The sequence below is a fragment of the Hippocampus comes genome, unplaced genomic scaffold, assembly GCF_001891065.2.
Source record: "Hippocampus comes isolate QL1 unplaced genomic scaffold, H_comes_QL1_v1.1 scaffold7, whole genome shotgun sequence".
In the NCBI taxonomy this organism is placed as follows: Eukaryota; Metazoa; Chordata; class Actinopteri; order Syngnathiformes; family Syngnathidae; genus Hippocampus; species Hippocampus comes.
The window spans coordinates 7,399,973-7,416,361 of record NW_017842060.1 but is presented as its reverse complement, the minus strand read 5'-3'; the positions used below and the strand labels follow the sequence as shown (position 1 = coordinate 7,416,361).

At 43.0% G+C, this 16,389-nt stretch overlaps 1 protein-coding gene across 3 annotated transcripts in view; it reads right to left on the bottom strand.

Annotated features, from left to right (window-relative positions):
• Positions 1–16,389, bottom strand: part of septin9b (septin 9b) — a 71,146-nt gene that overhangs the window by 46,703 nt on the left and 8,054 nt on the right. Inside the window, exon 1 of one of the 3 annotated variants that reach the window (XM_019862419.1) lies at positions 6,450–6,570. The exons of 1 other annotated variant lie outside the window; for it this stretch is intronic. In XM_019862419.1, coding sequence (XP_019717978.1) covers positions 6,450–6,471 — 22 coding nt within the window. In that variant the 5' untranslated portion in view covers positions 6,472–6,570. Of the gene's footprint in view, positions 1–841; positions 1,011–6,449; positions 6,571–16,389 lie in introns of those variants that run through there. One more of the 3 variants, XM_019862418.1, reaches the window with a different exon arrangement.

Here is a 16,389-nt window from a genome sequence, read left to right as displayed (position 1 = left end):
AAGGTGAAAATACTGACATGAGAAAGTATTAAGTTCAACGTGTACCCAATTTTTCAAGACATTGGAGCATCAATAAAGAAATGACAAATCAAGAAAATGTTTAGTTCATATACAACCTATTAAATTTCGATACAGTCTAAAAGGATTCCTGTGGACAGGGGAACTTCTATGACCAATACATTCTCGGGCACTGGTTAATTTTCAAAGGACTTTTCCATAGGGAGGAATATGACTTTCAAAGTCAAACTTTCACGATCACACAACATTTAGTGACTTTCCAAACACATTTCCAAAGTGATATTTTAACTTTCTTACTGATTATACATGTGTCAAAATGAGTTGAAAGTACAGTGTGTTTTTGCGCAATACAGTGCCATCTGTATCGATGTCGTGTAGTTTTGGACCTATCCAACTCAAACTTCATTTTTCTAACTGTAAATTCAAAATCTGAACAAAATTAGGGGCATTTACAGATTGCTGGCATCAGGCCGAAACCTCCAGTCACAATTTGGCAAATTTCATATTTTTTCACAAAAGTGTTGGTTGGTGTTATATTATTACAAATTATTCAATAATCTTAAATTTAGAAAATGGCTTACCATCTATGACGATGCAAGGTTAATGGTTGAACAAACATGCTGTTTTTGGGGTCTGCCGAAAAGTGAATAGTGTGGAGGTACAAGGATTCCACCCAACGCAAACGGTATGATGCACATTCATCGGAACCGCAATACATTTCAGGGTATTCTCTTTAGTGTTATGACATCTGAAAGGCCGTTTGTACCTAGTCACATACACACACATTATTTTCATATCATGTCAATTACGAAAGAACACAAACCTTCAAAATCTGAAATGATTCCCTCCAAGTGTGGATTGACTCCAGAATCCGACATATTTCTAGTGGTGGTCGCGAGTGTCCGAATGGTAGCAGTTGGTGTCACACGCCCACAACTCTCTTTAACTTTGTGGGCCTGGCCACAAAGTTGTGCAATAAAACTACTTGCAAATTTGGGAGACTGAACGTGCATGCCTCCTCCTCCTTCCTTCTTCTCCCCTCCCTATAGAAGACATACTCCCCTCTACTCCCTTCATGTCCTGTGGGTGTGGGTGTTTTCCTTACCCCCCCCCCCCCCCCCCCCCCACCACCACACCCCCCAACACCCCGCCGCCCACACACACACACACACACACACACACACACACACACACACACACACACACGCATACCAACATGCGCGCGCAAGTACAGCAGGATCTACATTGCAGGTGACCAATTATGATTTTATATGTATATCTGATTTCTTTTTAATTGTTTAATTAGTGTATATGTCGATTTCAAGTGGTACATATCCGATATGGCTGTGTATGAGCACGGAACACGACAACCTGCATTGGTAGACGTCCAAAGTGTACGCAAACAACTACATGGGCATCCATTAGGCACCAATAACACAGAAGTGAAAGAATAATAAATAAATTCTGTGGTACCTTGGGATATATGATTAATTTGATGATCACGATGATAGTTAACTTAAAACATTCATATCGCAAATCATCTTTCACGATTGAATTGAGTGAATATGTCATTAATCCACTCCAATCCATTTGGTTGACTGCGCTGTGCGTCACTCGGCATTCCGGGGACCGAGGGTGATTTCTATTACACGCCTCGCGGCATATTTGCTAATTTGGTTACAAAAAGTAGACTACGGTACATTTTAGACTCGGTAAAAGCAGGTCGAAATGTACACAATTTTGATGTATTTGATCAAGGAGCGGGCAGACAGATTTGACGCTCTGCGGACGTGTGTGGTGGATGTCATCGGATTTCATTCATAGATATGGCAGCGTGGGACAATCCCACTGAATCAGCGCAAAAATCAATTCATTGAATGAATTAGAATCATCATTACTTTAAAAATATTTTAATAGCATTATTTTGGGAGGGGCACAGACACACTGTCATGGTGCAAAGTGGTCTCCAATTGCCCACTTCACATACATGGCCGACTATATCATCCACAAGGGGATATCTTGCAGTTTACTTGTACTGCACTTTCCGTACACCAGTGTCATGCATGAACTAGCAAGTCTATTTCTGCCTCCGCAATGTCAAGCATGGCGTACTGCACCCCAACCGCCATGATTTTGATACAAATGAGGTATGGCGTGACGATTGGCCGGGACTCGGCTACTTTCCATCCCACATCGGCCCACAAAGATGCACACACCCCAGTACACCCAAATCTATCTGAAAGCTAGAAAATTACCAAAAGAAAGAAAACTTCACTCATGCGTATAGTTAGACTGCGCTTTGCGCTGGACTTGCACTAAGCACCAAAAAAGGCCCCTGTAAATCACGGGACTGACTCACTACACCATTAAGGACATTGAATCGTGTACTGTAGTGTAAATTAAGTCTTATACAACTATAAACAGCCAAGATCTCCTCTCTTACAGATAAGCCCTTCAAGTAACTGAAATGTATAGTTCAATGTATACTGTCATGTTTGGGCAAGCAGCCCCCTTAAGCCAGCTGGCATGTTAATTAAAGTGCGCTCAATTCAGCAGTCGCCACTTTCTTGTGTGTGACAGAAAAAAAACAGAGTTGACTTCCTGGTGAAAGCTGACATTAGGAAACCAGGACGGCGCCTCGGGGCAATCAGTGAGATTCCAGCACCTGACCCACCTTCTGGAACAGCGCGTTATCAGAGGAAATGAAAATGTTGGGCTTGAGGGCCACATCCCAACAGGTCATCCTGGACCACCGCAATGATTCTTTGAGGGTATATTTTGAAGATGCACGGCGGGCTCGTATAAGGTTGAAAATTGAAGTCGTGGAAGTGAAATACAATTTTACTGGGGAAGCCTTAAACACCACCATTTTTGATGTAATACGCAAGTGCACAGTGAATTTTTGGAGACAAACAGGGCTTGACAAACATTACGAACGTTTTCAAAAACTTCCACCTTTCGGCATGCTTTGAAAACATCTTTTTCATCACTGACATATAGCCAAAATATTTAAATGACACATTTTATGAACTTTCTCTCATTTCAAATTTGGGAGGAATCGTAAGAATTGTTGTCTGTCCTGATTTTGATGTCAATGAGGGATGCCGCTAGGATTGGCTGGCAAAAGATTACTTGCATCCCACAACAGCGCATAAAGGCGCAAACTCCCCCGAACACCCAATTCTACCTGTGCAAAGCTTAGCAAAATATCAAAACAAAGAAAACTCCACCCATGCGCACAGTTAGCGGGCGCTTTGCGCTAAACTTGCGCTCGGCATGAAATTAAGGCCCGGATGTTGTGGCTAACTCCACTCAAGTATGGCTAGGAGATTTTCTTAAACTCTTTAGCCACACTAGGGAAGTGGATTCATGACCCAGTGCCAACCATGATTTTATTGCGCGCCAAAATTAGCTCAACACAACACTCAGCTTTGAACATTCTCGTTTGTATTGACGCTATGCTAACACTACCAGTGTCCCGGCTGGTCCACCAACAGACCATTGAAGGTGATGTTCTGGTTGCTTTTGCAAAGACAGAAATTCTCTCATCCTAATGACAAGCCAGTAAAGCATCAACACAATTCACACACACAATGGATCTGCTACCTTGAGGTACATTTATTCCTTTGCTGTGTTGAGAAATGAACAGCAACCGTGTATTTGACACCTTCAGCTCCTCTATGGTTGTCATTCGGGGGGGAATAAGAAAAAAAGCTATTGATTGAACATGAGTATTGTACTTGCATATAAAATCATAAAAGGGGAGTCAACTCTCAAAGGAAATCAACAACCCCCAGCACAGGAAGCAGGCCTCTCCACTCCCAGACTGCTATATCTAATCACCATTGATTACAAATCACAACAGTGCTTCTCTGGCAAACATGCAAGCAGTCACAGCTGGTGCTTGTAACAGCGCGCAAGAACCCATTTGAGCCAATAGCGTCATTCTAGTGGACTCCAATGATACGCCAAAGCCGGCCGGTCAATGGCGACACAGTGAAACATTGTGCGTTTATGGCGCAGTCGCTGCTCAGGTGTCACGGGGTGAGTAACAGAAAGAGGCGCAGGGTAAGCGAGCACTATTTGAGATGATCCGGAGGGAAGTTAACCACGGGAGAACATCTGTCCATGAAAATTCTTGACATTTTGCTTTTTTTTTTTTTTATTTTATTTTTTTAAATTGGGGTGCATGTAACGCACATCACAGATCCTGCAGCTGCGAATGCACATTTGTAACTTCGAGCCGGTTGCACTGCACGTGCTAGCGAAAAAACATAGCAGACAACATAGTGTATATAAATATAAGTATATAAATACACACTGTACTTAGATGCGTCAATGTGTGTGGGCCATCAGCAGCAATGCCAGCTCAAAGTGAGTCGTGTTGTAAAAGCTGCACCGCAAAGTTTTGGAGCGCACAATTAAACCCCCCGGTCCCCAAAAGAAAAGACAGTGTGAGAAATACACACTTTAGCACAGCCAGTGTGTTTGTGTAAACATGGGCACACAGTAGTGGCTGCAAGGCGGTGCTGAGCGACAGAATGAGGAACGATTCCAAAACATCTGTGAGTGTGGAAGTGTGTGTGCATGCGTGAGTGCGTGTGCATACGCATGCTGCCGTTGTGTTCAAGTGCCTGATGGGAGAATCGGCCAAACCAAAACGACTTGGCATCATTTGTCCGTGCGAAGGAACGACACCAGAGTTGGACTTGAATGCTTGCGAAGAAATGGTGTGTTGAATTTACTCCGTTTCGCTTTGTCAAGTGGTTGCACAAAAGATAATCTTATCTCCAGATCATTTTTAAGTGAATGTATTGTGTACTTTCAAAAATATAAATCAGTATCCAAGATGATATGATTTCGTGCAACCGATTGGGTAAATTCAACAAAATCTTGTATCAGTGTATGAACCAGCATATTGTATATTTTCAAGGGTCACAGCTGCATTTTAATATAAGAAAATCGAAAAGTTTATCATTACATTATCTTCAAATGTATTCGGTATCTTAGCATGTTTCAAATCGAGTCAATTCAAAGGAGTTGCAGATGAATTTGATGCACCAACTTAATACGCACTGCAACACAAACGAGATGGAAGGAAATGGTTCACAAATTGGCTGCAATTGTGTTTTTCGACCTTATTTTCTTCTCCCACCTTCAACCATCGTGGTCAGCTTAAATCACGACGCTGAATAACGTCACCTGTCACGCGCACGCGTTTCTTGAAGGCCTCATGACTCACAATGCTTCAGTAATGAGCTCCGAAATAAATGAATATGACGGAGCGAGAGGGCGGAAGGCACAACGGTGAGGCGTTCACTCGAAAAGGATATCCTCTACACCTCTTTTATGGAACACGCTGAACTTCCTTGATTTCCTTCACACTGGGATCGTGACTGTTTATGAGAGGCTTATATGGACTGTGCCACCATATTAGAAACAACGACCTTCCTTATCATGCAATATAGGTCTCATGAGTAACCATCCATTCATCTGTGAATTACCCGTTTTGAAAATACATTTGAGACTATAAAGTGAACATTTTGCAAGTGTTTTACAAAGCAACCAGTGCCGCAAAAAAAGTAATCGCCTCTGAAACTGCAGGGGCGTTGTCATGGCAACAGGTGCAAACAGTGGAGTAGCCAGAGCAGCACAAAGGTTGAAATTTCAGGAAGGAGCCCAGCCCGAGTGAAACGTATCATAGGAAGTAACGCCTGGACAGAAATGTACGCTCCCCCCCCCCACAAAAAAAAGGCAAAATATGAATCAACCACAAGGAACATTTCAGAGCAATAAATGACGGGGAATACTACAACACTGACACCATGTGGATGTTTTGCACACACATGGCATACTGTACATGAGTTCTTGTCTGGGCCAGTGAATTGAAATGTTCTCATGGATTAAAAGGCAATTTGTGCGGCGTCACTCATCTTGACGTCCAGATTTAATCAGGCTCAAATAGATTCGCTCTCACTGAAGTCGAGCCGCCGTTCCATTGAAGTGAACAAGCATTGAATTCAATAGTTAACAGTTTGATGGATCCTCGATCAAATCAGCTGACATCGGCCCCTCCCTCCAGCCTCCTTTGCATCTTAAAATAAACCATCTGCGTCTGTCACGATTAATCCAAGCGCCTATGGAGGCACGCGGACTTAGCGCTGTTCATATATTGACAAGCACAGAGGCCACTACTCCGCACAAGAAGATTAAAAGCGGGCTTGTGACAGCCCATCACTGGAGCTTTACTTAGTGCCGCTTCACATACGCTAGTTATTCAGGGACAGTGTGCATACACTTCTTCAGATCTGAGAGGGGAGACTTCAGCAAAAAAAAAAAAAAAAAGAGATCAGGCCAATCAAAAGCAAATTAGGACGACTAACAGAGTTGCCTCCTGTCATGCAAACAGTAAAGAAATGGACTGCACTTACTGGCTATTCTGGCTCGCTCCATAATTCCACCTCAAACAACCACTTTTTGTCACTAACTCTCCCTCCTTCCCTCTTTCCTTCTTCATGAACAACTTCCCCTTTTCATGCCCCGACCAACTGACTCCTGACGCCCCGTCACCGTGTCCCCCTTGCACTCAACCCTCCCCTCTCTCCTCCCTCCCTCCCTCCTTCGCTTTGACTTCTTCCAACTTTTAATGTCTTCAGTCTGTCAGGGTAACAACTGATGTCGGCGGCGGGCCATGTGCGATTCATATGGAGTCCCTTTGCTGCTTTCTTTTTCCTGTATGCTAAACACCAAAATGGCGTCCGGCTTACCTTGAAGAAAATCCAAACTGGGATTTATTATCCTCATGTATGGATGTCACTGGGTTACGGGGAGTTGTTGATTGATAACAGTGGCTGTTTATACAGAACTAGAAATGAACGGTCTGCACAGTGAGCAAGTGGTCGGAACGACGGGCTCACAGTTAGGAGGTTCAAGGTTTGAATCTTGGCTCGGGCCTTCCAATGTGAAGTTTGCATGCTTCCAACACCACAAAGAGAAGTGATAGTCCACCAGCTAGCTCACTAGCTGGTTTATGGTTGGGCCTGATTGCAGCATCATCTCCTCATTTGGGAATTTACACCAAGCTGCTCTGTAAAGTGCAGCATGCAGACATAGTTAGCCCGCTAACTAACTCTCTGTCGTGGTAGAAATGGACTGGAAAAAAAAAACCAGTGCATTAATCTTTGCTCAATTTCATTTCGTCAAGTGGTTGCGCGAAATAAAATCGCCAGGGTCCAAATCAAGGTTATTTTAGTAACTGAAAACTAACGGAATAATTAAAACTAAAATTGAAAAAAAAATTTCAATCATGAAATTAAATAAAAATGAAAATGCTTTCAAAAACTAAAAACTGTAACTACATTTCACATTGATAAAAGTAACTATATTGCGAAAATGTTCTTTGTTTTCATTTTGGGCAATTAATTTAAGGCATGAGCCTTTGGGGTTGCGTTAAAATGTATTTATTTTGATATTACCGCACGGAAGAAGAGAAAGTCAAAAGTTATAGTGGGAATTGTCGTCTTCTTAAAGTGTGTCGCATAAAAACAACATCATCAAACAGCAGGCAACTAAAAAAAAAATAGCCACCGGATGACGGGTTTGCATGTGGTTTTGGCTCGAACGGCGCCCCTGCTTTTGTCATTTAACTCAGCCCGCAATGCAGCGCTAGGGAAACAGTGCTTTCCTTTTTTGGGTTCATATATGAAGAGAAATTGAATTGAGTCAATACTCTGTTAACATTAAAAAGTAACATTTTTATTACTGCCTTTTGTTGGATCTGATGCAGCAGATGTTGCCCTTATTGCAAAATGACCACCCGGGAGACTCTTTATGTACACACAGCAAATTAAAAAGTGGCTACATCAGCACTTTTTAAACTTTGGCCTCGCATAGAGGGGGGTAAAAAGAGGATATAAGCACTGACAATATGAAACCAAAAGGAAATATTAACTGAACTTAACTTTCATCTAGCAATAGTTCATCAGGAGCTTTGAGGGTTTGAACCCTGTAAACAGCCACTGTACCGCACTCCGTCGACCTCACAGTGCAGAGGTACCGGGTTCAATTCCAGCTCCCTGTGTGGAGTTTGTATGTTCCCCCAGGCCTGCGTGGGTACTCCGGTTTCCTCTCACATTCCAAAAACATGCATGGCAGGCTGATTGAACACTCTAAATTGTCCCTAGGTGTGAGTGTGAGCGCGGATGGTTGTTCTTCTCGGCGTGCCCTGCGATTGGCTGGCAACCGGTTCAGGGTGTCCCCCGCCTACTTCCCGAAGACAGCTGGGATAGGTTCCAGCACCCCCCACGACCCTTGTGAGGATAAGCGGATTGGAAAATGGATGGATGGATGGTCTTTTTTGCAGCACGTATTCCAAAGAGCTCTCCCCAAAATTGTACGGACACAGCTGATTCAGACGAAAGATCCAGAGTGACCATTCGCGTCATTGACTGTTATTGACGTCAAGAGAATGTTTTTGTGCTTCACCGTGGTTAGCTTCTTTTAGCACTTTAATAATTGAATGAAGGTGATTTCAAAGATTTAAAAATCTGGTAAAAAGTGTGACGCGTGAGGCACATTTGCGACACAACGTGCATCATGCCTGTTTTCATTTGTTTTTATTGTCGTTTTTCCACTTCTAAACACTTAAAAGTGTGAAAATATTTAACCCTAACGGTGCTCAAATTGGCAACTGCAATAGCGTGACTGGGTCAACTTGGCAGTATGCTAAATTGCTATTAAAAAAAAAAAAAGACACTACTCATTGCCTCTATCTCACAAAAAGGTTTTATAATAGTGACAGTTAAACCGTAGAAGACTTTCAAAAACACTTCCACACTGCAGTGGACTACCTCACAAATCTGTTGACTGAAAGTCAAAATTTGCAGGGTTGTCTGAGCATATCTGTAGTGAACATTAGTGCAGAGATCACGCATAGAATCGCTCTCTGACCCGCAACGACCAGTTGGAAGGCGTCAAGGGCCAATCGGGCAGCCTCGTTCTCAGTCGGAAACACAGGCTATCGAAGAAAAAGACACAGGAGCCTGCTTCCTCTTTCTTTCAGGGAACATTCATGTCAACATGTGTTTTCAACTGCACAACTCTCCCTCCTAACAAGTGAGTTTAAAAGTGAATCTCCCAAAGTTAAATGACATGAAGACAAATGGAGAAGATCAAGAGCGATTTCAACCTTCAAACAAACCTACTCCCACCCTCTTAAATCCTGCTGCTCATTCAGACATCAGAGCAGCGATGTGAGACAGAGCAAAGGAAGCAGATTAAGTTGTTTTTTTTTTTTTTTTTTTTTTGAAGCATGAGCGTGCGCATGTGCATGCGTGTGTTGTCAACCCGGATGATGAGAGCGGAGAAAGCCGTTCAATGGTCTTTTGCAGATACTGTCGTTTGAGTGTCCTTGTATACAATTACAACAAGACCATTGTTCAATTTCTTCACGTGTGTCTGTTTGTGACTGAGAGTTGGCATTGTCTTGGGCAAGGACATGCAAGTGTGGCTAATCAGTCTATTGGGTCATGATGTGATCATGTTGAACTTGAACAAAGAGAGATCGAGAGGATTAGTCCTTCAATGCTCCTCTGTGTATTCATGCAATTCTATAAAAGGGTCTATAAAAAAAAGAGCACATGATGGAAATTGGATTTTTCTTTTATTGGGCAAAGAATGTGTTATTAAGACACATTAATTCTTTTTGAAAAAAGAAATAAATAAATCGAAGTAGACAGACATTTTTCCGAGATTCTCATCCTCCAGAAAATTTTGCTCCTAGTGGCTCTTTAAATGGTCACTAGGAGCCATCTGGTTGAACGCTTGGTAACTTTACTGTCCAAAGTCTAATAATTCTGAGCATTTTAAAAAGGGAGTTTGCAATATGAAAACCCCCCAAAAAACACCTTTTGACTTTTTGTTCAAACTGCCAGTATGAGACAGAAGTGCATAGGAAAATAATCCGTGAAAATAATAGACCTCTTTGCTCCCATCTGGTGTCTTGAATTTGATTTGCAAGAAACCACCATGCTTGAGGAAAAAAAAAAAAAATACACCAATCAGAGACAGAAGGCGTGACAGTTGATGTGTCTCGGGAGCACCATTACCGCAGGCACGCCATCGTGGCCTCGCACTAACCTGTTACCTTGCCCTTCAGAAGCTTTTGCTACAACTATGGTGGGCTATCCACCGTCATAAAAGCTTACAAAAAAAGGCCCAGGCCTCATTTGCCAACAACTGGGCATCAGACTAGCAAACTAGCACAGCAGAAGATTAACACAATTAACAGGAAGGTGTATTACCTCTGTTTTTTGTTTTTGATTGATTGTGCATTCCAAAAAAAATCGCACTTCAAACCATCAACATTTAGTGACACTTCATGACATTTAAGTCATGCTACCAATGTAGCAGCTAGAGCTCACGTCAGCTTTTTGACAGTGTTAATGCTAGCTAAGTATTGCTAGCACTGCTGCTGTACTTTGTCGAAGCTGGTCATGTGCTCTTTGTGACCGTTTATCATTACTTGATGAATTGCATGACATGATGAAAGGTCATGTTTCCGAATTCCATTCGCTTATCACACATAAGCGAGGGCCGTAACTTTGGTTAGACTCCGTAAAGTCAGTGAGGATAAATTTTAAATCCTGCTAACATTTTTAACGCTGCAATCATCCCACTTCAAGAGACAATGAAATAAGGTTGCTCGCCCGTCCAAAACGACATATTTTTTTACTCCCTCACACATACCTTTCATCACCTGTACACTTCCATCATCTCCGCCAGATAAAGGCCGAGCCTCCCACTTGACACCCGCACGGAGGAATGGAATGGCTACGAACACTGGAATGAACACCCACTGACACTCACATATACTGTATGTTCAACTCACATGACTTGACAAGTTATGCTTCATGGATGACAGCGCACCTTCTGAACACACACACACACACACACACACACACACACACACACACACACACACACACACACACACACACACACACACACACACACACACACACACACTATCATGAATGCACTTTGCAGCACATACGCTAAAGATGTAAGCCTATATTTGCAGTCACTGACGCAGATGGTCATGAGGCACAGACAGTCACGTGCGCTTGTCCAATCATGCAAACACACACATAGACCCCAGTCCACCCCTTCCCCCTAAAAAGGGTCTGCGTCCCACACACTGACTAAGAGTGGATGGTGGGCCGCGGGCTGCACATTCATGTAAGCCGTCACTTCAGAGCACAACCTACAGCCCAACGCGTGACTCCAACATGCTATATTTAGTTATGTAAGAGTGGCGCATAATAAAAAAAAGAAAAAAAAGTCACCAGCACGCCAGCGCACACTTAAGGGATGCCTGCCAGCGACTGATGCACAATGAAGAGTGGGAAGAGGGTAAGAGATGAGGCGGAGGGGCAGGCAGGCAAAGAGAGCATGGGAAGTCTTGAAGGACCTTCGTGGAGGGCCGACAAAGTATTTGATCCTCGTGACATGGCGGCGGGGGCAAGACGTGTATAAAATGGATCTATACAATTATAGAGGACTGTGTGCCAATCATGCATCCATTTTCTGTCGCACTTACTGTATCTACTACCCCCGCACCCCAATGCATTTCAATGGCCGTCAAGTACACGCAGATTTTGGCAATTCGCTGGCAGCGGGGTGTCAACTTTATTTTCATCCGATACCTGCTATATTTTCTTACTGTCTGACTTGCGTTGACATATACAGACGGTGTTGCCTTGTTGGTCGAAAATTTCGCTGCTCCACCTAGCGTTATAGTCCGGCGATGGCCGCTGGTTGGAAGTAAATTGACTGAGGCAAGACGAGGAGCCAAAAACTCTCTGCAAGGAAGCGACTTGGTTTGTCATGGCAATTCTATTGATACTTTTCCAAAAGCTCAAGACATCCGTCATTACATGCAGTAGTCTGAGTGATAGACTGTGCTGTGTTCCAATTTAAGCATACATTTGGTTTATTACGATGCCAGAGGAACGGATAAAATGTCTCCTTGCCGTGGCCGACATTTATTGCTTAAAAGTGTCTTTTTTACTGTTGAGAAAAACTAAATACTCCAAATCAAATCTTGGTGGAGGTCTATAAATATGCTGATCCGAATTTGGATATTTCGGTCTTGAATTGAGAGACACTTTTAGTTCTGTGTCAATTTTCACCTCCGCAAGAATTTAAAAAAGTCCTTGCCTTGGTCATTCTTGTACCCATCACGACAAGATTTTTTTTAAATGACTCGATGCACTTGAATAAAAATCCCAGCCTCACTGAACAGTTAAAAACTTGACCAAAAGGAACAGTTTGAATTGCTCTGTCATTTCGTTTGTTAGCCAGTAAGATGGAAAATGAAATGTTTTCGACCTCGACGGACAATGCATGTTTCTGCTACAGACCGTTTGATCAGAACAGCCTTAAGCCTTAAGAACCAGACTTTTCTGGGATCTGATGAGGAATAAAACAGTAGTGTGAGCAGTGTAGCCAGCCACTGTCGGATGACCTCACCAGAGCGCTACGCGGCGCTCATCTCCCCCACATCCCTCTTGCGCGTCATCGTCATACACCGCCACGCACGTGCTGCCAAGAGAAAGAGAGCACGAGGGGGGCGGGGGGGGGGGCGGCAGGCGCTGTCCTCCTCGTTTGCTCCCCATCCAACCTGGGGCATGTACAGAGGACGACAAAACTCCTCACATCACTCATCCTCCAAAACCCAAATTTAGAAGCTGACCCGGTACGCTCATGACTGTTTCCATGAGGGAATAGATGTCCTGCATGTTGTTTATTGGCTCCACAATCTTTTTTTTTTTTTTTTTGATGCCATTGTGGCAGATTTATACAAAATCTGGAATTGATTTTGATGAGACATTCTCCTAATTGAACATGACGTACCATCAAATGTAAGCCCAAACGCAATTCAGAAACCAGGCGCACATCATTTGCGTAATCAAGGATAATGAGGTCGGATTGTGTCACTGTTTTCCAATCAGAACTTCCACCTGACTGATGACAGATGCATAAATGCATAATGCTACATTTTGGGTCGAAACCTGGGTTGGCTCACTTGACGAGCATAAAGATGCCCCCCCAAAAATAATCAACCCACCCCAGCACAAAGAGCCACAAATGAAACGGATGACCGTTCGAACCAAAACTCAGTCACACTGTGAAACAATTTTGCTAGCTTCAAAAAGAGTGGCAACTGTATGACAGTGTCTCAAGTTCCATCCCAGTGTGCCATACCACCATTCTGTGACAGATACTTGGGCAACCTTTTGCAATGGAAACACACACACACAAAAATAAAGCAGACCGTACCAAAATAACCCGAATTGCACTGCTCGGAAAAAAACGACAGCTTTGAAGCTATTCCACAACATCAAGGTTAATTATCAAGAAACTATTGCTATGCCTTTTAGCTACCATTCTGTAGTTGCTCATGTAGCGGCCTTATGGATGTTTTATGTATTCATTTGCAAAAAGGTGTGTAGTGGAGGCAAAGCATTTATTTGAGATGTAGGCCTTATTTGTAAAAATAGTATTATCCATTCATTCATTTTCCCAGCTGACTTTGGCCAAGAGGCGGAGTCGCGTGCCGGGCGGCGGTAAATGACAAGTTAGAGTCTTCACTGGGACTGAGCAAGCTCGTTTTCGGATTGTGGAAGGAAGCCAGAACTCTGCAATGTAAAAACTTGTGTCTCCCTATCAGGTTTTGAGAGTCTACATCCAAGATACTATAGAGTATAATTTTTTTTTTTTTTTTTTATTGAGCAACAAAAACATGGCAAGATTGTCAAGGAACGAGCGAATTGCCACACAGAGTCAATGGGTAACAAGGGAGAGGCTGTGAATGGTTTAAGACGGTGTTGGGAAAGATTAACCGTCCCATTCATTGACTGCGCAAATGTAAAGTATTTTGATGACAAAGACTCTCCGCACTGTTTTATTGCCAACGGTACATTCAAAGTTATAAATATGGTCAAGAATTATTGTAAAACACAATACACTACAAAACAATAGTATTGGTACAACTTGGCAGCGGGTCAAGTGAGTGGCACTTAAAACGCGGATACATATTTGGATTTTTGGGTTGGCTGCTCCATCTGCCACTCACTCTCAGTCCAAATTTTGAATCGACCAAACGTCAGCCACTCATAAAAACGAGCTGCTCAACCCCACACACTACGTGACAGTTGTTTTCATTTCAGCCGCCGGGATCAGCATACGGCAGGCCTTAGTGTAGACTCGAGCCACATATTAAGCAACAAGTCTTCAATATTATAACAATATGACAAATATATGTTCCTCATGGGCAACATCCTTTGTGTAAATGCTGAAGCAGAAAGCAAGATAATCAAAAGCAGCCTTTTCGCAGAGTCCCAACAAGTGAAGACGTTTCGAGGGCTCATAAAGTCAGCAGGGCGAAGAAAGGCCACATCGTTGTTCATGTTGAGTCAGCAGCTGGCACCGTGTCCAGTCTACGCCGAAGGCCAATGAGCCAATGCTGGGAAACATACAAAATTAGAACCAACTCATGACCCTGTTACTTGTCTCACACACACACACACACACACACACATACACAGGCCGTGTACACTCACGCAACGTACCTAATCAAATCCAGTTGGGGAAAAAAAATGGCATCTTTTTGAGCCGCTATAGGCTCCTCTCTTCCACTTTGCTGACAATTGAAATCCCGCTATGAGGTCAGTTGGACCGTCAAGCCAGAGCGTCGGTTCATCACAGTATGGCCGTGCTGCAATTGACATAGATTTCTTTCGCTCCATACGGTAACCATTAGACATGAAATGCAGCTGGCAGAAGACTGCGCAAAATGGGATTTCATCAAACATCACTTATAAGATTGAGGAGGTTTATTATTGAAAAATAGGCCGGCACCATTGTGGACGTAGTCACAAGCCCAGTTTGCGTTGGTTCGCAATGATTGCTGATTGCCGTCATGTGTGGCTTTAGCCCACCCCCACGCTCCACCCTCCAAAAAACAGGCAATGCATTGTTGGAGTACGAGCAAGGAGACTGATTTTTGCCTGGTTGAAATCATTGTCAGACTTTTTTATCCATGAAAACAACAATCCTAATGACTTTCCAGGATATTTGAACCAAAACGCTTAAGGAAGCTAAGGTCAAAAGGTCAATGAGCATTAAATAAAGGAAAAAAAAAAAAAAAGTTTTTAGCCTTGACTGGTAATGCTGGCAATTTCAAAAGGTCAATGAGCATTAAATAAAGGAAAAAAACAAAACAACGTTTTTAGCCTTGACTGGTAATGCTGGCAATCCAGCAAATCATTCCCAAATTTCAGGATTTTAAAGCAGTGTTCCCAGCCTTTCTTGAATCAAGGCACATATTTCTCATTGGAAAAATTCTTATTGCACACCACTAAAAGAAAAAAAAAATACCCCAAAAAACTGCCATCCAGTGTAACTGTTCTGCCTGTCACTATTATGTTGCTAGCATAGATAATTAACCAAAGCTTCATTATTTATAGTCAACAATTTTTTTTTTTTTTAACCAATCAAGTGAAATTGGACAATTTCCCGAGGCCCGGCTGATGATTTTGTCAAGGCACACTGTTTAGGAACTTGTTTGCAAGTGCAAGGTCTATTCTTCCATTCCAGCCCTGTTGGTGCACGTCATCCCGATGGATTCGATTGCTCACTGTCCACACTTGGCCCCAATGCAAGTCGACTGTAACATGAAAAAGTGAACATCTGTACTAATAACTGCCCCTTCATCATGATGCTCACCAAATTTAAAACTGGATCCTTGCTTGTCACATGGGACGCCCAAGTTTCGTGAACATCAATTGCATAATTTCTTCGTGATCAGACAATAAAATATCCAATGAATAGTAATTGAAACAATTTTTCCTAACTTGTGCGGAGCGGATTATGCGTAATCATTTGCACATCACAATGGCAAAGAGGCGACCCATTTGTAATTAAAAGCCCATCCACACTGACTCTTTTGTGAGCCCAACTCCAAAGTCTAGCTTGCGCCCCAAAAATTGCCACATCAGCACGAGGCCCCACCGCCTTCACCTCCAGCTCTGCAAATGTGCCCAAAAGTGAAGGAGGGATGAAGTTGGAAAAAGAAAAGGAAGAGAGAGTTCCTGCGGTTACTCATGACTTCGGTGCTCTATAATCAGCATGCCAAGCCCCTGATGTCCAAATCCACCATTTGTGGGTTGCAAGTGGACAATCTACACACATGCAAAAACACACACAGACGCACACACACAAACTGCAGTTCGACACATGTGCCTGGAAGCACTCTCTCTCTCTCTCTCTCTCACACACACACACACACACACACACACACACACACAC